The sequence below is a fragment of the Archocentrus centrarchus genome, chromosome 14 (assembly GCF_007364275.1).
Source record: "Archocentrus centrarchus isolate MPI-CPG fArcCen1 chromosome 14, fArcCen1, whole genome shotgun sequence".
NCBI lineage: Eukaryota > Metazoa > Chordata > Actinopteri > Cichliformes > Cichlidae > Archocentrus > Archocentrus centrarchus.
Window position 1 is genome coordinate 22734996 of NC_044359.1, and position 20301 is coordinate 22755296.

A 20301-nucleotide genomic window follows, 5' to 3' on the forward strand; every position below is an offset into this window, starting at 1 on the left:
TTTGAGTATGATACTGTAATCAGATGTTTGTGTTGCAACAAGTCAGTTCATGAAATTTCTCCCCACCTAGATATTTTGCGATCAGCTGTGGTATCATTGCAAAGTGGAAATGTTTAGAAGCCACAGCAACTCAGCCACAAAGTAGCAGACCATATAAAGTTACAGCTTGGGGTTGCTAAATGCTGAGGTGTAAAAGTTGCCAATGATCTGCTGGTACAGTGACTTCAGAACTCCAAACCTCCTCTGGCATTAACATCAGCACTAACTGGGAGCTTCATGGCATGGGTTTCCACGGCTGTGCAGCTCCTGTAGGTGTACTTTTGTCCATATAGTGTATATGAGAATGGGATCAAGAAAATGTAAATGTTTGTCAAAAGGCAAAGTATTACTTTAAAAAATGCCAACTATGACATGAAATTAAATAGAAGGTCACATAAATGAATAATCAGTCTTGCACTGAAGAGTGGCGTTATCTTCATGGCTTGTCTCATTTGGTGACGTTGAGAAGAATGGTGTTTTTGGGCACAACTTACTTGCAGCACTGTTAAAAGAGATTTAAAACATTAGAAAGTCCAGGTTGTAATAAATCAGTTTTGTACTCTGTGTGTATTCTGTCTGTTACCTTTGTGATTTTCTTCCACCTGGAAACAACAGCAAAAAGTGCAGTAAGGGCCACCACCACCACCCCAGCTATAATGGGCCCCAGTGGGAACTTCAAGGTTTTGCCTAAAGATGAAGATGAAAACATTAATAACTGATTATCATGAGTGATAAAATCCACAGATAAAATGACTTAACGTTGAAATGTGGCTTGGGTAGCATTGCAGAGTGCTGGTCCTGTGAACTGACCTGTTGTTGTGACCTGGAAAAGCTTGTTGCGTACTCCATACATGGGACTGACCACTGTGCACTGATACATGCCTTCATGCAAGCTTTTCTCCACTTTGCTGGCTTTCAGCTGGCTCGTCAAGCCGTTATTGATCACAGAGAAGCCACCTGCCCGCAGATCCACCAGGCTTCCATTTAGTGTCCACGTCACAGAGGAGAGAAGTGGATTGGCCCTGATGTCACACTCCAAGACAAGGACACCCTCCTCTTCAACTGTAACCTCCTCTGATCCAGATATATTTGGGGCAACTGAAAAAGATCAGTTTAAATATTAATACTGCTGAGATTTTTGAAGTAACATTTCCCAGATAAATGCAAATATTGCACTTAAGTGCACCTAAGTGCAGTATTGCACAGTAGAACTCTAAATTGCATGGTAATCTAGCAGCTAGATTGGTTCAGACTGAAATATTTCAAGAATCGAACAGACTACCATTACATTTTGTACAGGCATATTGGGTGTGTTTGTGTAAAACCGTCCTCCTGCCTCTTAGAATGAGAAGCAAATCACAGACAAGTGAAGGAAGCAAATCTAAAAGCAAAGCACAAGAAACAGCTAACTCACAAAATAAAGCAGACACAAGAATGAGCTTAATACAGAAGACTTGACACAAGAGGATGGGACACTGAGGAAAGCACTAAATTCTAAAGCAAATGTGAACTAGGACCTGGTTAGCACTGCTGTCAAATCCACTATCTATCAGGGGTCTTTCTGGGTGGAGTTTGCATGCTCTCCCCGTGTCTGAGTGGGTTTTCTTCAGGTACTCCCACAGTCCAAAGACATGCAGTTAGTGGGGTTAGGTTAATTGGTGATTCTAAATTGCCCATAGGTGTGAATGGTTGTCCTTCTCTCTGTGTTAGTGCTGCAACAGGCTGATAACCTGTCTAGGGTGTACCCCGCCTCTCGACCTATGGCAACTGGGATAGGCTCTAGCCCTCCTGCGACCCTGGATTGGATAAGTGGAAGAAAATGGATGGATGGATAATTTAATTATTAAACAAACCTGGAATCAAAAAGAATCATTAAATAAACAACACTAGAAAGTCCCAAAACTCAGAACCATTGGGTCAAATGTCCCAGTACCATGAGAAGTTGTTGTTTTTTTTCTCCAATATATAATTCATGATAATCCTCTTGGCACTGTATACACTACATTACTCTGTTTGTGCCAGGGGACCAGATCTCTAGGGTGGTCCAAGTTTTGGTGTAGCGTGTTTTGGGGTTTGAAAGCTACAGAGATTTGGTGTTTTGAAAAGCTCAGCTGTTCCGATACTCCTGACGCATAAGGAATCACCAGAGGTTTAAGCTTAGGGGGTTGTCCTTCTTCTCCCCTGGATCACCTGGAGCATACTTTATGTGACTTCCCAGCTCTGACAAATGTCCAGTTGGAATAACCACAATTGTTCAGGGCATTTTTGATATGATATTCTTCTGCTTCCCTGTTACTGTGTCTGTGGAGATGGTGTTTACTCTGTGTTGTAGCATCCTGATGAAACCCAGTTTTTACTCCAGTGGATGATGAGAATGAAACCTTAAATACTGATGCATATTGAAGATCATGAACCTGAGCTCATGACCCAAGGTTAGTCAATGGTGCTAGTTTTGGCTGTTATGTAACTGTACCATTTCTAATGCTGGTTAAACCTGCAGTCAGCTGATAGTGAAGAAGTTACTTGGATGACTGAAGAAACATTTCTCCCACTGAACACACTCCAACCAGATGAGCTTTCTGGGATCTTCTGGATATTAAATTTTCAAGGCAGTACATCCATAGGTCATTGAAATAGTTCAGTGTGGATAAAAATGGTGGGCTGACAAACCATCTGATCCCTATCTTGGCTAAACATGCAGTTAATCTAAAAGTGAGTCAGTATTGGCTGTCAGTATTAATATAATAATATAATAAGCATCAGACTTACATGTGACATTCAGCGTGACAGAGGCCCTAACTGTGGAATTTCCTTTTTGGTAACAAGTGAACATGGCACCATTATCTTCATGGATGGGTGTAACACACACAGCGCTGCGACCCTTCTTGTTTCCATCCTCCAGACGAACCACGGCATCATTCCTGAGCCAGACCAGCTCTTCTTCAGGCTGAGTATCAAGTGCACAGACCAGAGACACAGGCCCTTCAAGGCCTACGTGTATAACACCCTCACTGTCATTTCCTGGATCAGATGTGATATTAATGGCTTCGGGATGGAGAAGAGAAGGAAGATGAGTAAAATCTAGACAGTATAAACAGAGGCAAGAGAACTTACCGAGTGAAGTTCTCGGTGCGCAGGCTTTATAAAAAGACACACCTACCTAAAATCTGGCTTGCACAGAAGAGGAACAAGTGGAAAAGAGCAGCTCTGAGGATCATCTTCACTATATTTTGCCTTTAATGAACCTGGAGGAAAGGAAGAGATCATTAGAAAGAGCACTGATGTGGATTTCATTTAAAAATCTAAAGCATCAGTGCTTTTCAGCAGGAAAAAAAAAGCAGAATTGCACATTCACATGTGGCATACTCACAGATGACAGATTCTGCTGTTTTCTTCAACATGAGATAATTAGACCACTAGTCACTGAATACAATTAACAGGCCACACCGACAAACCAACAATATGTTTCCCATTACACCTCTTGTGATTTTGCCTCAGAATACATTTACTTGTAGTTAATCTGTTTTTCCTAAGTTCTCCATGTCAGCTCCGCATTTCTGTGTTCCCATGACAGTTTTGTCTCTCTGTCCCTTGTCTCTTGTGTTTTGCATCTGGTTTTTCTTCCCTGTGCTCCTCAGTGAGTCTGCCTCGCTGTGTTGTATCAAGTCTGCATTTCTGTTTACTTACTTCCTGTTTTACTTTGCCAGTCCCTTGTATCTGGTGCTTTGTCCTCACTTTTGCTTCCCTTGTTTTGTTACATTCAGCTCACCTGTTCTCCCCACTCTGCCTGCCACACAGCCCTTCTTTGAGGGAATGTCTGCATTAATGGTTAATTAACACAATGCTAATTTACAAACCTGGTTTATAATCAGGTAACATCAAAATATCAAAAATTTGTTCCACAGGAAAAAAAATTGAAGCAGTTTTTCTGAGTTAAGTTTCGAGGTGATGTAACACACAGAGGTGTGAAGTAACGAAGTACAAATACTTCGTTAGTGTACTTAAGTAGATTTTTCAGGTATCTGTACTTTAATTAATTATTTATTTTTGTGACTACTTTTTACTTTTACTCCCTACATTTTTACACAAGTATCTGTACTTTCTACTTCTTACATTTTCAAACAGACTCGTTACTTTTTAACACGTCAGAGAGAAGTTTGCATTTCCGGTCAGTGCGCCGTCAAACATCAACCGATCTGAGCCTAAACGGAGGAATAATAACACATAAGAGCCAATCGTACTGGCGTATCCTCCATCATCGGGGCTTATCTCGTACAAAGGGATTAAATACGCAAACCCATATAATTAATGTATCATTTATAGCGCTATAATCAGGGGTTACAGCGGGCCGGACCGAGTCCGTAAGTTGCGCTGCGGCACATAAACAGCTTAGCTAGCGCTACTGAAGAGGAGCGAGCATGAAGGGAGTAACGTGTGGCAGGTAAATGCAGCGTTTCTAAATGCTCAACAAATATCAGCAAACACACAAAGTGTGTGCAGTTTGTTACACAGCTAGCTAATAGAAGAGCTGCTGCATTTCAGGGAGAGCAAAGAGAGAGAAGTTCACTCAGAGATGGAGAAAGAGGACAGGAGAGGAAGAAGAGAGGTTAGAATTAAAGGTAAGGACTGGAAAATAAACTGAAGTATGCTGACGTTGTGTAATTCAAAGATTCTATGAAAATACTGCAGTTTAGTGTTTAATAAATAGGTTAGTTTGTTGTACTGTATTTACAGTAAAGCTCTGTGTTGGACTGGAGCACAGTGTTTGTGTTCATGGGCAGAGTTACAGGTTACATCAGTGCAGCAGAGATGAGTCTGAATCAAAGCTGCTGATGCTGAGATTCATTCACTGAATCCAACATTTCTACAGCCTGTATGCTGTCAGTGTAGGGGATGGAGATCAGCTCAGAGAGCTGTGAAATACTGGGTTACATCTTTGTGAGTTCACTTCATCCACACAGAGCAGTAAACCTCAGAGCAGCAGCAGCAGGTCAGCTGATCACAGCCTGCACACCAACATCGTTTACTGGAGCTCACAATAGAAAGCTGTGATTCTTCTCCCCATGCAGAGCCACTACAGCTGATCTTAGGGTTCCTCCACCTTCTGAATCCCACTGTAACCCCTGAGTATCCTCATGTTGGTGTTTAGGTGGAGGCACAGTCACCCTCTACTATGGAGGACACAGAGAATAGAGCTGTGTTTAAATTCCCTTTCACAGTTTGTGTCCTACATAACAGTTTCAAGCTGAGTGCATTCATTAGGATTAAAATTTAGATTGGAATAACGTTTGTATTCTTATGTAATATTATTTTATATTATTACAGTAATATATAATGAGGTTCGGCTAGTTTTACACAAAAATAGCTTGTAGAAACATCCTCCAAGGAACTACTTTTACTTTCTTACTTTGAGTACATTTCAGAGCCTGTACTTTTTTACTTTTACTTAAGTAGAGAAGTTGAACCAGTACTTCGACTTTTACTAAAGTATTTTTTAACATAAGTACTTGTACTTCTACTTAAGTACAGAATGTCAGTACTTTTGCCACCTCTGGTAACACACCAGATCAGACTATTTCCAACTCTGGCAACCCGAACTTTATGACTGAGAAGGGAAACACATTTGTTTCAAAATTGCTCCTTTTTTCAGCCTCTGTTAGATAAAATATTAAAGAGAACATTTAGAAAAATCCACCAATGCTCTCTGGATTCATTCCCATAGGAGAGGTTTTATGAATTACACTATAAATGCATCTATAAATGTTTCGCATTCTGAGATGAGTCAGAGGAACTTACCCGACGACGCTCGTGTCTTGTCTGTGTTGTATGAGCATACGAAAGACTGTTTTAACCTTGAGCAGCTCCTAGACTTTACTTCCACACGTCACTTTTTTATAACTACCCTCTCTGTTTAAATGCCTTTCTCATAATAGGTTTTAGCTTCATGTCAACACCCTTTAAATACTCCCACCCTTTACTTTTTTTAAAAAACATTTTTATTGGCTGTAGTCATTAAAATGGCACTATAACTAAATGGGTGTGTGTGTGTGTGTATGTGTGCAAGGTTAAAAAGCACCCTTTTTATTTATTTATTTATTTTTAAATATCAGCTTTTAAATGCCCTTAGGACATCATAAAACCGACATCTTTAAACTGACAGTTAAATTGATTAAAATAGAGAATTCTCTAAAAATGGATTTTACTGTGTAGCTCAACACATTTATTTATGAACCAAGTTACAATGGAAGGCCAACAGTTATTTCCAGTATGGTTAAAAAAAAGGAATATATGACTTACTTTGTTTTGTTTTTTTATTTTACATTATACATATGTGTGTGTCCTTAAAAAGGAACAGTGTTCTAGGTATTGTTATGTCCCTGTGGAAAAAGGCACGGATGTAACTGCAGTATTTATAGATTTACTTCCTAGTGAACCTTCCTTGGTTTTCTTGTTATCATTTGAGTGGCAGTAAGCACAGACCAGTGTAATGGGTGTGTGTATTTGTATAAAACCATGTAAAAGGGTAGGCTATTTAAAAATTAAAAATATTTAAAAGACATGGGTTTACTGTAGTGTAACAAGCTAATATTTCTAATTTAACATCTATATAAGACACTTAAGGGATGCTCTTTGAAAATTAACATTTCTGCAATGGCTGCTGGACCACCACCAACAAAAATCTGCTATTTTAGTGAGGGATGCAAATAAGGTTACTAATCTTCATCACCTTACTGATAGAAAAAAAAAGATACTGGAAGCTAAGAGAACAAACTGGAAAAGGGTGGTGGGTAGCTTGTGAAATATGTTTAGCTAAAGTTTAACTGTTTGCAGAAATTTTTTGGATGCTTCTACATTTTAGTAATTTCATTTGTTATGTCACATAAACAGGGTAGCAGCTAAATTCAAAGTCATCCTGTCCATGCAACTTCTGACTCCAGTGGAAGTCTAAAAGTAGCTTTAAAACAAGACTACAGTAGACAAACTACACTTAGTTATTACTTCAGAATTTCGACCAGAACTCAGATTTAAAGGCCACTCTTTTTCTACCTTTTATTTAGCCCGACTTAGCACATACTCTATAGTGCCATTTGTAATTATAACCAGCTCCTTCACACTTTGATCGTGTTCATTCATGTATTTCTCTGAACACATTGCCACCTCTGTACTTTAAAAAAAAAAAAATTTCAATGTATTTAATCGTTGACAGGCTGCTATACTCGCTCTTTAAGAAAGCCTTGTGTTCCTGCAAAGATCAAAGGTTAACTGCAATTGCAACACAAACAGAGGTGCATGAATAAGCTTTTTACGACATGTTGTGCAATTAACTGGATTGCACACTATGTTAAGCACACAGGAAACTCCTCATTCTCATTGAGAGCGCATGTGAGTGTGCAGACGATCACACGCGCTCCTTTCAGCAATACTGTGTAAACAAATTAACTCACTTTTGACCGGTCTCCTGAACAGGCTAAAATCTGTTTGATCATGCAGAGATTGCTGTTGTACCAAATGATACTGTTTATTTCCACCAGGGGTGGGAAATAATGAAGTATTTGTACAGATACCTGAAAAGATACTGTTTTTTCAGGTATCTGTATTTTACTTGAGTTTTAATTTTTTTGACTACTTTTTACTTTTACTCCCTACACTTTACATTTCCAAAATAGACACATTACTGTAGGTTTAAGGCGTCTGAGAGAAGTTTTTATTTCCTGTCACTGCTCCTTCAAACATCAAACGATCTGAACCTAAATGGCTGAACAATATCACATAACAGACAATCCTATCCTCCATCACCGGGGCTGATCACATACAAAGAGATTAAAGAGGCAAAACCATATAATTTATGTATTATTTATAGCTCTATAATCAGCGATTACAGTGGGCTGTGCTAGGGGTACTTCCAGCATCTTAGCTAGTGCTACTGAAGAGGAGCGAAAATAAAGGGAGTAACTTGTTGCAGGTAAATTTTAAATGCAATGTTTCCAAATGCTCAACAAATATCAGCAAACACACAAAATGTGTATGCACTTTGTCACACAGTGTGTCTGCTAGACAAAAGAATAGCTGCTGTATTTCCAGGGAGAGAAAAGAATGAGAGAGAAGTTCACTCAGAGAAGGAGAAAGATGTAAGAAAGAGGACAGGAGAGGAAGAAGAGAGGTTAGATTTAAAGTTAAGGACTGCAAAACAAACTGAGGTACACTAACTTTGTGTAATTAAAATTTTGTATGAAAAGACTGCAGTTCAGTGCATAATAAACAGGTTAGCTTGTTGTACTGTATTTACAGTAAAGCTCTGTGTTGGTGCACAGAGGCTGTGTTCATGGTCAGAGTTACAGGTTACATCAGTGCAGCAGAGATGAGTTTGAATCAAAGCTGCTGATGCTGAGATTCAGTCACTCAATCCAACATTTCTACAGCCTGTATGCTGTCAGTGTAGGGGTTGGAAATCAGCTCAGATAGCTTTGAAATACTGCGTTACATCTTTGTGAATCCAGTTCATCCACACAGAGCAGTAAACCTCAGAGCAGCAGCAGCAGGTCAGCTGATCACAGCCTGCACACCAACATCATTTACTGGAGCTCACAATAGAAAGTTGTGATTCTTCTCCCCATGCAGAGCCACTACAGCTGATCTTAGGGTTCCTCCACCTTCTGAATCCAACTTTAACCACAGAGTATCCTCATGTTTGTGTTTAGGTGTGGAGGCACAGTCACCCTCTACTATGGAGGACACAGAGAATAGAGCTGTTATTAAAGTCCCTTTCACAGTTTGTGTCCTACATAACAGATTCAAGCTGCGTGCATTCATTAGGATTAAAATTTAGACTGGCATAACGTCTGTACTTTTGCCACCTCTGATTTCCACACTGTGGATATCTTAAAGGTAGTTTTCAATGTTTAAATCACTGTTAGTTGTCAACTAATTCATTAACATATTGGAAGTTAGTAAGATTTAATGATCTTCAGTGCCGTGAGATGTTTTCTTTACTTAATATTCGGTACACTATAAAAAATGAAGTTATCTGTAGATGATCATGAATAAATGTTCTAGTTGCAGAGTGGTCCAAAGGTTTTTGTGATCATGTGACTTTGTTGGTTTATGTGACAATATGAGGAAGGATGACCCCCAAATGTCTTTAGTCAAAGTCCATTCAGAGGCAGCTACAATCAGTGACACACACACACACACACACACACACACACACACACACACACACACACACACACACACACACACACACACACACACACACAACAGCACAACTGCCCTGCAGCAATTAGTCAAAACCTGCAGAGTAGATGCCACCAGAATTCCTTGTATACACTGTAAAAATAGAAAAGAAAAAGGCATTCCTCATCAGATTACCACTGAGCCCTGTGAGACCACTCAAATGCGCAAGCAAACCCACACGCCAAAATATGCCATGTAACATATTCACAAAGCCCGCACTCGTACTCACACACAGAACAAATACTCAAGCACGTTGGATTCCCTCCCTCAACTTCAAGACATGTTTATCAGCCCTGTTTTGACCCTTGTGTCAGAAACGTCTTCTGTTCTTTTCCGCTGACCCCCCCAACCCCATAACCTCCAGTGTTTATTTTCCCGCTTTCATTCAATCTACTGTTTCCACACTTCCAAATCACATTATTTAATCGTTAACTTTTCAGAAGTGCATATGTCGCACTTTTAAACCCAGATAGGCCAACTGTATTTCTTACCCTTGCGCTCTCTTACTCCAATCCCTCCCTGCCACTCTTGCTCCCTCCCACCAGTGTTCTCTAACTTTCCTCCGTCCTCTCTCCTTTCTTTCTTCTCTTTCTGTGTTTGAATGGAGAAGCTGGCCTCACCGGAACCAGCACACCCCTTGCAGGGCGCAGGGCCCGTTGCTGAGGTTTCTGTTGCCAAGACGGCAGGGGCTGTGGAAGACGAGGCTGCAACATGGGTGAGATCCAAACTGTTTGAGTGTGGGTGCATGAAACGCTGGCTACCACAGGCCTACAGAGAAGAACTCTACCAAGTGTTACGACTCACAGGCCCACTGGTGAGTAGGGGAAAGTACACTTGGGGGGGGGCGTTATGTTGTGGTACGTTTAATGAGTGCACTCCTGTGTTGTAGAATTACTGTTTAGTGCGCAGTGTTAAAAATGCAAACACTGCAACTGGTTACTATTTCTCAAATTTAAAATGAATATACTACATATCAAAAAAGTTAAAAAAAAAGGTGTCTATACCGGCTTCATATTAATGCAGTCAAGTCTGTGCCTGATGATTTCGTAACACTGCTTTCTCACTGCTTTGCTGATAACTGATAATAAGTCACTAGGAAACACTAACAATAAATTGCTGTAGTTTTACTTTATCTGCAAATTATTAAAATCCTTCGTTCTGTTCTATTCTACAGCTGCTGTCTCGGATTCTGAACTTCCTCCTGCCATTTGTTATCACTATATTCTGTGGTCACATTGGCAATGCAGAACTGGCTGGATATGCACTGGCCTCAGCGGTAAGTTCTGTACTCCTTTCCAGACTAGTGGATTTTAGCACCACTGCCTTTTCTAATTATTGCTGGTCATAATGGTATTACTTTTTGACTAATTTATCTGTAACTAACGTGCTTGTCTTTGTGCGTGCTGGAGGTGATGGTGGTTTGCATGAATGTATTGGTGTATATATGACACAGTGTAAATCTGCATTAACTCTTAAGTAATGTAGCAAAGCAGCAACCTCCGTGGATGATTGGGCACTAGAGTTGGTCCCAAAAAGCAAGTCAATTCCCACAGATTCCCCATATTAAAATGCAGCCTAGAGAAAAAAATGGGTTTGATCTCCATAGCTAACATACACTATATTGCTAAAAGTATTTGCTCGCCTGCCTTCACATGCATATGAATTTCAGTAGGGCTGCAACGATTCATCGATTAACTCGATTAAATCGATTCTAAAAATTTATCGACACAAATTTACTGTGTCGATGCTTCGTTTAAACTCTGCAGCGCTCAGCTGTCTCGGTGTAAGCGGCGCTCCTCACTAGCATTAGCAGCATTAGTGCTGACGTTTTTTTGTGGGTTTATTGGGGGCTGGCAAACCAACATAGAACTGCATTACCGCCACCTACTGGACTGGAGTGTGAATCACTCACGTATACACAAGCACACATTCTAAAAAGCTCTCCGTCGCTGCGATGGACTTCATTTAACACAGAGTGGATCATCACTAGAGTTGCCACCTGTCTCGTAAAATACAGAACCCCGTATGTTACGGGACTCCGTGGAATACGGCTCCGTAACATTACGGGACGGGTGGCAACTGTCGCTGACATGCATTTCCACGCCTCCACTGCTCTCTGTGTGTCTGTGTGTGTTGTGCTCGCTGAGAATTTCAGCTGCTATTTTTGTCTTTACTTCAGCTGTAGCTACCAGAACTGGTTTGCTAGCGAGCGCGGGCCATTAGCACTAGCGATGGTTCGGTACCGGAAGGCCCGCCCCCCAGGACCGAGGGGCTCCTTCAAAATATTTTTTATACTTTAATCCCTTATTAGTGACTAAATATAGACCTGCAGTAGAAACGTATTTTCGAGAATGCTTGTGAATACAAAGCATTACACCATTACTCACACATGCGCCATGGCTCCCGCAGCCACTAGTTTTTCAAAACACTCATAGCAGGCAGCGGTTTTAACTGCGCAAGCGCAAAAAGGCGAAGCTGTGACGGGGAGTTCAAGTAGTGAAAAAGGAAACGTTTTTCCAGCGTCCAAAACAGCAGCTTTTTCTTTTAGTAACCACCATTAAATCTGTGAAACAGCTGGAGGTCCTTCATCAAGCACCTGATCAGCAAGTGTTAAGGTGAAGAAAAGAGAACTTTGTAGCTGCTCCATTCACCGCTGTTTGTTCACATGGCGAGAAACTGCATTACGGAAGTTAAAATATGCAGATAAACCGTTAATAAAAAAAAGTATTTCTTATCCGATTACTCGATTAATCGCTGGAATAATCGATAGAATACTCGATTACTAAAATAATCGTTTTATGCAGCCCTAAATTTCAGTGACATCCCATTCTTAATCCATAGGGTTTAATATGATGTCGACATACCCTTTCAAATTATAAGAGCTTCAACTTTTCTGGGAAGGCTTTCCACAAGATTTAGAAGTGTGTTTGTAGGAATTTTTGACCATTCTTCCAGAATCGCATTTGTGAGGTCAGATTCAAGACGAGGCCTGGCTCACAGTCTCTGCTCTAATTCATCCCAGAGGTGTTCTATTGGGTTGAGGTCAGGACTCTGTGCAGGCCAGTCAAGTTCTTCCACACCAAAACGGCTCACCCAGAGTTCGTAGTGACTGGGTCCACATCAGCCACATCTGAGGATATGTAACCCAGGGACATTGAATTCAGAATCCCTTCAACTTCTGTGAAGACAGTCTGCAGGACCTCTTCTGTTACAGTTTGCACCCCTAAAGTTGTCAATAGGGCCATCTTCAAGGAGTGAATCTCTTTCTCCCAGAACCCACCAAAATGGGGAGAAATTTGTGGGTTGAAAGAGAACCTCACCTGCTGAGCAGCAAGCTGTGCCTATAGTTCAGGCTGCAGGGCATTAAAAGCTTCTTTCAGCTCTCTCTCCTGCCTCTGAAATTAGTGCCTTTATCAGAAAGCAGTTCAAATGGTTTTCCCTGGTGTGCTATGAATCGCCGGAGTGCCATAAGAAAGGAGTCTGTGTCCATGGTGGTGAGTAGGTCAAGATGGACTGCTCTAGTGGTGAGGCATTTAAATATGATGCCCCATTGCATCTCATTTTTTTGGACAACTTTAATATATGGGCCAAAACAGTCCATGCTTGTTGAGTAGAATGGATGCTGGTGAAGTCTTATAAGGGGCAAGTCTGCCATCTTAGGTATCTTTGGTTTGCCTCTAGACTTCCACTTGCAATCAAGACACCCTCGTTGGTACCGCTTAACTGCTTCTCTCCCCCGCAATATCCAGTATTATTATTGAGATGTAGGCAGAAAAAGGGCTTCTGTAGCTCCTCGTCAATAACAGATGTAAGATGGGATTTCTCTGCCAACGGATCTGGAGACTCATGGAGAAATGGGGGACCTTGGCACCAGCTAGCTTGGCCACTTAATTCAGACAGATGTCTTCCCCTTGAAATGTCGTTTGGTCGGTTGCTGGCAGAATCCACATATCTCCAGGCTGCCAGGTCAGTCAAATCATGTATTTCAGTCGCACGAGTACCAACAAAAACTCTGAATCGATATGTCTGACTGTAGCCACGCTAGTACTGTAGTAGAGTCCGTTCATAGAGGGACATGGTGGAGAGGGACTGTCAGTTTGGTAGTAAGTACCTGTGCCAATTGCATCCCTGTCAATGCTGCACATAATTCCAAGTGGGGTATGGTCTGTAACAGAAAATAATTGAGAAGCACTGCTCCAGAGGCACGTGATGTGACACTGTGTAATTTGAATCCAGGAGTGTGGTCCCTTCCCTTAACTGGTAGAAGCTGTCCTTCCTCACCACCATCAGAATCTGCTCTGTCGTGGTTTCCGGACTGGTAGATCTGCCAGGCCTATCCAGCTGTGCAGACCAAGTCTATAATAGTTTTGGATTTTATATTATAGTTTAGTTTTTTTTCAGTGTAACTTTTTCTCCAATTCAGTTAGTTTTAATTAGTTTTTAGAGTGGTTTTGCTCATTTTTCTTAGCTTTTATTTTTTTGGTTTAATGCTTAGTTTTTAGTTTAGTTTTCATTAGCTACCAGCTGCCATTTAAAAAATTGCATTCAACAACCAACTGTTCACAGGATAGCAGCATTACGTGCTAAATGTGTGTACATGAACATCATGCACCTCAAGGCAGCTGTTGTGATTTGGGGCTATATAAATAAAATTGAATTGAAAAAGACATTAACAGGGAAAAACATAAAGAAAAACATAAATTCCAAAACCATTAAACTTACAATAAACTCAGAATAAACTTCAGCCTCAGTGTAGTATATCAACAATACCTCGCATTGTGGTGTATAACATCAGAACTCAGTGAGTGTTTGACAAAAACTGAACTCTTCGAAGGAATCAAAGCTCAAATACAGCTTTTCAAGATTGTGTTTGTTTGTATTTGTTTGTGTCACACAGTGGTGTGGACATCCCTGCTTCAGAAACAAATTTATCAGCCCAACCTCCCACTTGCATTGTAACTAGCCAGCAGTTACTTTTTTTGATGAAAACAGTGCATTATGGTTGTCACCTTGCTGCATGGCTGTGATGCTGGTTCTCTGTTGGAGCTGCTCAGAAACGCTAGCTTGGTTAGATATTGAAAAACTGTGGTGAAAAGTAGCCCAAAATGCACGGGAGGACTCGACAGTGCTGAACAGGCTAATCATAATTGTTGCAGGCTGTGTGAACCCAATGTGTAGCTACATTTCTCATGAAGTGCACGTCGGGTTACATTGTAGGTTACTGCATAGGTTCAGAGTGGTTTCCGTAGCCACCTTGTATGCACTTCCCAGGTGGACTTTGAGATTGGTGGGGTTTTCCCCTTGAGAAGTGTTCCACACAGTTTGCCATCATCCATAACAACACACTCGCTTCTATGTGTAGCACTATTGTACTCAAAGAAATCCCATATGGGACTCTGCTGCTTCCTCCCAACTTTTGCTGTTGCCATTATTTTGCAGACTGGCACGGTGAGCAGACACTCACACACAGTGAGGTGCTGTGTGGCGGTCCCAGCTAAAACTGCTAGAGCGGAAAAAGTTATTTCATATTGTAGCGCTGCCTATAAATAGAAATATTAATAGGGGAAGAGCTTTTGGGTTCTTACAATGTATATTTCAACCCTGATTCATTCAGTGTTTCTTAAAGCCTTGAATTTATTTTACACTGTAGAAAAAAAGCCTTTTGAAACACACTTTTTAGGAGCTCACCTTTAAAGGTTTTTGTCTCTCCAAGAGTTTAAACTAAAAACCTAAAAACTAAAAACACACTTTGCAGATGAAATAGTTTCCACTTATCTATAAGCTATAAACAAACTCACAACACTTGAGTTTTAAGAAAATAATATGAACTGATTTACTTAAAAATATTAGTTTTGATTAATATAGAAAATACAATTACAGTAACGTTTCTTCAACCTTTAAATGACATGTACCACACACACACACACACACACACACACACACACACACACCTAAACCCGGCAAATTCAAAATTACTCAAAACCAAATAAAACGGTGAAGGCCTGGTTCGTGGCTAGCGTACATGGAGGCCCAAAACCGGGTTACAATAACAACCCACAAGGCTTTTAAATAAACTGACAAACACAAAAACAAAGGGCATTTTATCTGTAATTTCAGTGTGTTTTAGTTAATTTTGTAAACACAAAATACAGTTCCAGTTTTTATTTATTTCAGTTAACAAATTTTTTTTTTCAATTTCAATTTTTGTTATTTGTTTGTTTTTGATAACAATAACCTTGGTGCAGACTGGTCTCTCAGCTCCAGCAGTTGAGTAGACAATGCATTGTAGACACTCTTCAGCTGATTAATAATGCCACTGAGATGTTTGAGCTGTCCATGTAATTGCTCTGTCTCCTTTACAGCTTGGCTGCTAAGCAGCGTCATCCTCTGTTCACTTTCTCTGACAGCGCCTCATTATGTGGCCTCAGCTGGCGCATGGCTTGAAGCAGAACCTACTTCTCACTTTTTAGTCTCTTATTCTCGTGCTGTAGTCTACTTGATGGGCGAGTGAACGCTGTGCCTCCTGCATGTTGGTTTGCGGTGGAATGGTGACCCTCACCAGCAGTGTTGGTTGTAATGTGTTCCAAAGGAATGCATCAATGTAATTACATGACATTTTTCAGTAACAAAATAACATAACTCATTACTGTGCTAAATTGACTAATGACATTACAGTTGCAATTATGTTAATGCTTGGGTCCTCCAGTTATCTGCACATCGGGCAGGCAAAAAGGGAAAATAAAAATAAAACTACATGCTTTTTTCTTCCTGCTACAATCAGCTGACTTGAGCTCCTGTGCAGGAGGATGAAAACGGTGGAGCCGTCTACAGCTTTTCATGAGAAGAGTATATGGACAATCCTTTTTTTTTATTCCGCAAAAGGACAAAAGCTGGATGTAAACTGAAAACTGCCTCCAGGACAGAAACAGGTGTGTTACACTGCTAACACAACTTCAGCTCTTTGCATGTATCTGCACAGACAACATGCTAACACAGAGTCAGCCAAGAACCCAGAGTGGTGATGAAGCTGAGCACATGCTGACCCCCAGCCCAGCAGCCAGAGCCTCATCTTCAACAGGTAACAGAGGCAGTGACGAGCAGCCAGCCTTGCAGCACTGCAGCCTTCGACTCTACCTGTGCATGTTTCTACAGCAGAATCCCTGTAAAGATTACAGCTTAACAAAACATGTACAGATTTTGGTCCACAGTATATTTTGATGTCTTAGTCTGAACTACTGATCTGAACCTCAAGCTTTCAAATAGGACTAAAAGATTGAAAACACCAATGAAGTTATTAATTTGAATGATTTCTGATAATCAGGAACAACAAGAATATTTCTCAGACGGTTTGATTGAGTGTGAAAGTGTTAATGATCTTTGTGTAGGCCAGGTCTACTGGCCTGCACACTGTAATGTAGTCTCTTTCTTCTCATCCCTTTGATGCCTCATCCAGATAACTGGAAACTTTCCTGAATTTTAGTAGACTTAGTTTGGGCGTATCCATGAGCTCCATTGGGCTCCTCCTCATCTGTTGGACATGGAGGCAGAGTGTGTGCTAACCTGGGGACCGGTGTATTCCTGAAGGTGGGCAGGGAGAGTAGGTTGTCTCCTAGCATGCTAGCATTTTTATTACAGATGATCAGAATCTGGCTTGAAGGACCATTTACAGTGGTGGACACAATAACCAACTATCTCTAGAACGTGGTAACAATGCTTTCCCCTTGTAATATGGTCCGGTCAGAGACATGAGACGATGCCACATTAGGTTAAAATGCTGCCACACAACAGAAAACACACAAATCTGTAATGCTGTGGGGTCCTGTTACAGGCATGGTTAGGGTCCAACTGTTACCTTAGAGGGAAGAGACACTGCAAATCAATACAAAGTTGTTCTCAGTGATTGCCATTATCCTGTGAGGAAACATTTCTATCCCCATGGAAGTGGTCTCTTACACAATAACATCCTACATACACTCAACAAAAAAATAAATGCACAAACCCAAAAGATTAAGTTAAAATGACCTATCCCCATGCCCATGCACTCCTGGAGGAATGGGACATCCCACAGGCCACTACTGACAATCTGGTGATGTCTATGCACTGCAGATGCATAAACCCAATGGTGGACACACTCAGTACTGAGTGCTGTGAACTCTGATCACTGACCACGCTGTGCTCACTTTGTGATGACACATGGACTGTTGCATAATTATCTGAAACACAGGTTTCTATTGAAGCGTGAATGATACTGCATGTATACTCAAATTATTGTGCTTATACATTGTTGATTAGTTATGAGATGAAATAGAGAAAGTGTTTTGTGTGTTTATATTTTTGTTGAGCGTACATAGGGTATGAAATGTTGCTGAATGGTTCCTGTGAACCAAAACTGCAATTTGTGTTAGGCTGTAATTGTACATTGCTTATTCATAATGCTAATGCTATAGTCAATAATCTACCAGTGTAACCACATGCTCTTTCCTTGTTTTTAATGATCTACCAATGTGTGCATGGACTCTATCTCTTCTAAGTTGCAGTAATTTCATCAAGTCACTGTTGTTCAACATTTGTTGGCTTAAACACCAAAGTAATCTGCTAGTCACTACTTTTTGACATATATGAACACACCCAGTGGCAGCGAAACCAGCTACTAGTGATACAGAGGTGTAATTACAGAGCGACACAGAAATTTAAAATGATTTCATTTATGCACAAAGTCTCTTTCCAGTAAGCTGTGGTTAAGTGCTTTATTTGGAGAGTTGTTTGAGATTGATAAGAGGGTTCTGTAATCTGGAGCAGTTAAAAGTTATTAAGACCCAATATTTCATTATGAACTAGAGTGATATAAAAGCCAAAGATAAAATAAATACCCCAGTAGGTCATGTCACTGTCTGAGGTGCTGAAGTGAGGAGACAAGCACAGGGTAACCTGCTAAGAAAAATATCTTTACTTACTCAGCTGTCCTTGCAGAGGAAGAATTTTGTCTTATTGCCCATTGTGACTTCAGCTCCTGTGTAACAAAGGATGCCTTAAATGTCTTTGCCAAGTGGAAAGGCTACATGTGTTATTTAGGTAGCTTTCCATGTGGGAACAAGTTGTGATCTGGTCACAAGCAAAAAGTAAAATTCAATCATCCTTGTTCCACATGTACTACAAAGTCCCACTAAGCTCCCACCAGGTACTGAAATACCACTGTACACCTCAGTGATAGTGCAGTCCTTTCTCCTGAATAGCTGAAGAACTTGTTGAACTTGCTTTGATTAATCAATGTTGCAGTCACCCAGACCCAAAACTAAACTAAGCTTTAGTATATAACAGTGAATGAACAACTGTAGCCATTTTGACCGTATGAGTGTCTGCAGCACTATTCCTGCAGCTGCTCATTCATATGTTTGAGGGGTCCAGTACTTTTTTAACTGCAATAAACTGGCGCTGTGTGCGTCTGTGGCAGTGATGGTATAGTTACCTTGAAAAAGTAGTTCGACTACTGATTACTCCTTTAAAAAGTAACTTAGTTATTTTAGTGATTACTTAATTTTAGAAGTAACTAAGTTAGATTACAAGTTACTTTATTAGTTACTTTCAACAGCTGCCGGTCTTGTGCCAAAAAGTGATCGTCTGTCATAAAGTGTTTTTATGTGTAGTCAAAATGATTTATGAAGGGCTTATATATAAAATGCAGAAATAACCTATTTTTCAAGAATCTTTAGGAGTCTGTGTTATTGTACCTACATTATAATCAACCCAGAGCTTTTTTGGCAACTTCAAATATCTTTATAGAACTGTGATGTTATATTTGTTGTGATTTCTGCAGCTTTCTGAGCCAGATTTATGTTTAAAAAGAAATTTTATGATGTCAGACAGTTTTTACCTTTAAAAAAAAACTTCAGCTTCTACCTTATGATAGAAATGCTGTTTCTCACTCAAAATTACGATATCATTCATGAGAGACAAATTTTTATAGGTCAACAAGTCATTTACAGCCGTTTAAATACAGGGAATGATTTTTTGGCAAATAAAGAAAATTGCTGTTTGGCAGATGATCACTTTTTGGCACAATACCAGCCTCTACTACATACTGTAGTAGAGTATGTAAAAAGTTGAAAAGCCCTCTACTACATACTGTAGTAGAGGGCTTTTCAACTTTTTCAGCTTTCCCCCACTTACCAGTTTGTACCGAAGTCCAGCTTTTGTTGTTTGGGTGCTGGGGGGCCTCCTGCATTAGCCGCAGCTCTGCTTCGCTCCACCTGGTGGGACTCGCTCTGTAAGTTTGACTGCGCCATGACTCTAGATGTTTCCTCATATTTGACGTAGTGTTTTTGAAGCTAGATAGCACGTTGTCGCCAGCACAGAGTGCACAACAAACCTTCTGACACAAATTCAGAATAGTGCCTGTATTTCAGCTAGAAAACGCGCATCTCTCGCCTCCCTCCATTGTTTACATTTGTGTCGCTGTGCTGTTATTGTCCTCATGCTGAAAACGGGACTTTAGAAGCAAGAAGACAGCAAAAATATTTCTTTGTACTGAGGAAAATGACAAAAATAGTAATGCACAGTGACTTGGATAAGTTACTTTAATCTGATTAAATAGTATCGAGTTACCGAGAAAAAGTAGTCAGATTGACTGACATCACTGGTCTATGGTGTGAGCCACTATAAAAGTGTGAAAGGCACTGTGACTATATATTCCTCTGTTCCTGAATAACACTGCTTTCTGGTACAACATTAAAAACTGACACATACCACAAGTGCAGTAAATGATGCTAAGAGTACTGCTAGCCTTGTATCAAACTTTGTAAAAGCACTACTTGCATGAAGCTCTTGTTGCCACAGCTCCTAGTCCGCCACCTTGTACCCCACTCGCCTGCTCCCGGTACATGATCCACGTCAACAACTTGATTGCATCTTGTCAGGCTGATTGTAGCAACTTAATCCATTTATCTAAAAAGTTTCAGGTGGAGCTCCTGTGATATATGACTTTGAGACTCTCAGTGTGCCGGGTATATGAATACTGGTAGATGAACGAGT

At 40.5% G+C, this 20301-nt stretch overlaps 2 protein-coding genes across 2 annotated transcripts in view; one reads left to right on the forward strand and one right to left on the reverse strand.

The window, feature by feature from the left end:
* Positions 1–427: 427 nt before the first annotated feature.
* On the reverse strand, positions 428–9836 carry LOC115792631 (transmembrane and immunoglobulin domain-containing protein 1-like). The gene is made up of 6 exons (XM_030747244.1): positions 9765–9836; positions 3200–3284; positions 2809–3084; positions 850–1137; positions 623–726; positions 428–541 (listed from the first exon to the last, which is right to left on the reverse strand). Exons 2-6 carry the CDS (start codon positions 3255–3257, stop codon positions 530–532), a joined length of 738 nt encoding a protein of 245 aa, XP_030603104.1. The 5' UTR covers positions 3258–3284; positions 9765–9836; the 3' UTR covers positions 428–529.
* Positions 9837–9874: 38 nt separating this feature from the next.
* LOC115792097 (multidrug and toxin extrusion protein 1-like) overlaps positions 9875–20301 on the forward strand; it is a 30878-nt gene continuing 20451 nt past the window's right edge. The window contains exons 1-2 of the mRNA XM_030746493.1: positions 9875–10087; positions 10448–10549. Of these exons, the coding sequence (XP_030602353.1) occupies positions 9875–10087; positions 10448–10549 (315 nt within the window). The remainder of the gene's footprint in view (positions 10088–10447; positions 10550–20301) is intronic.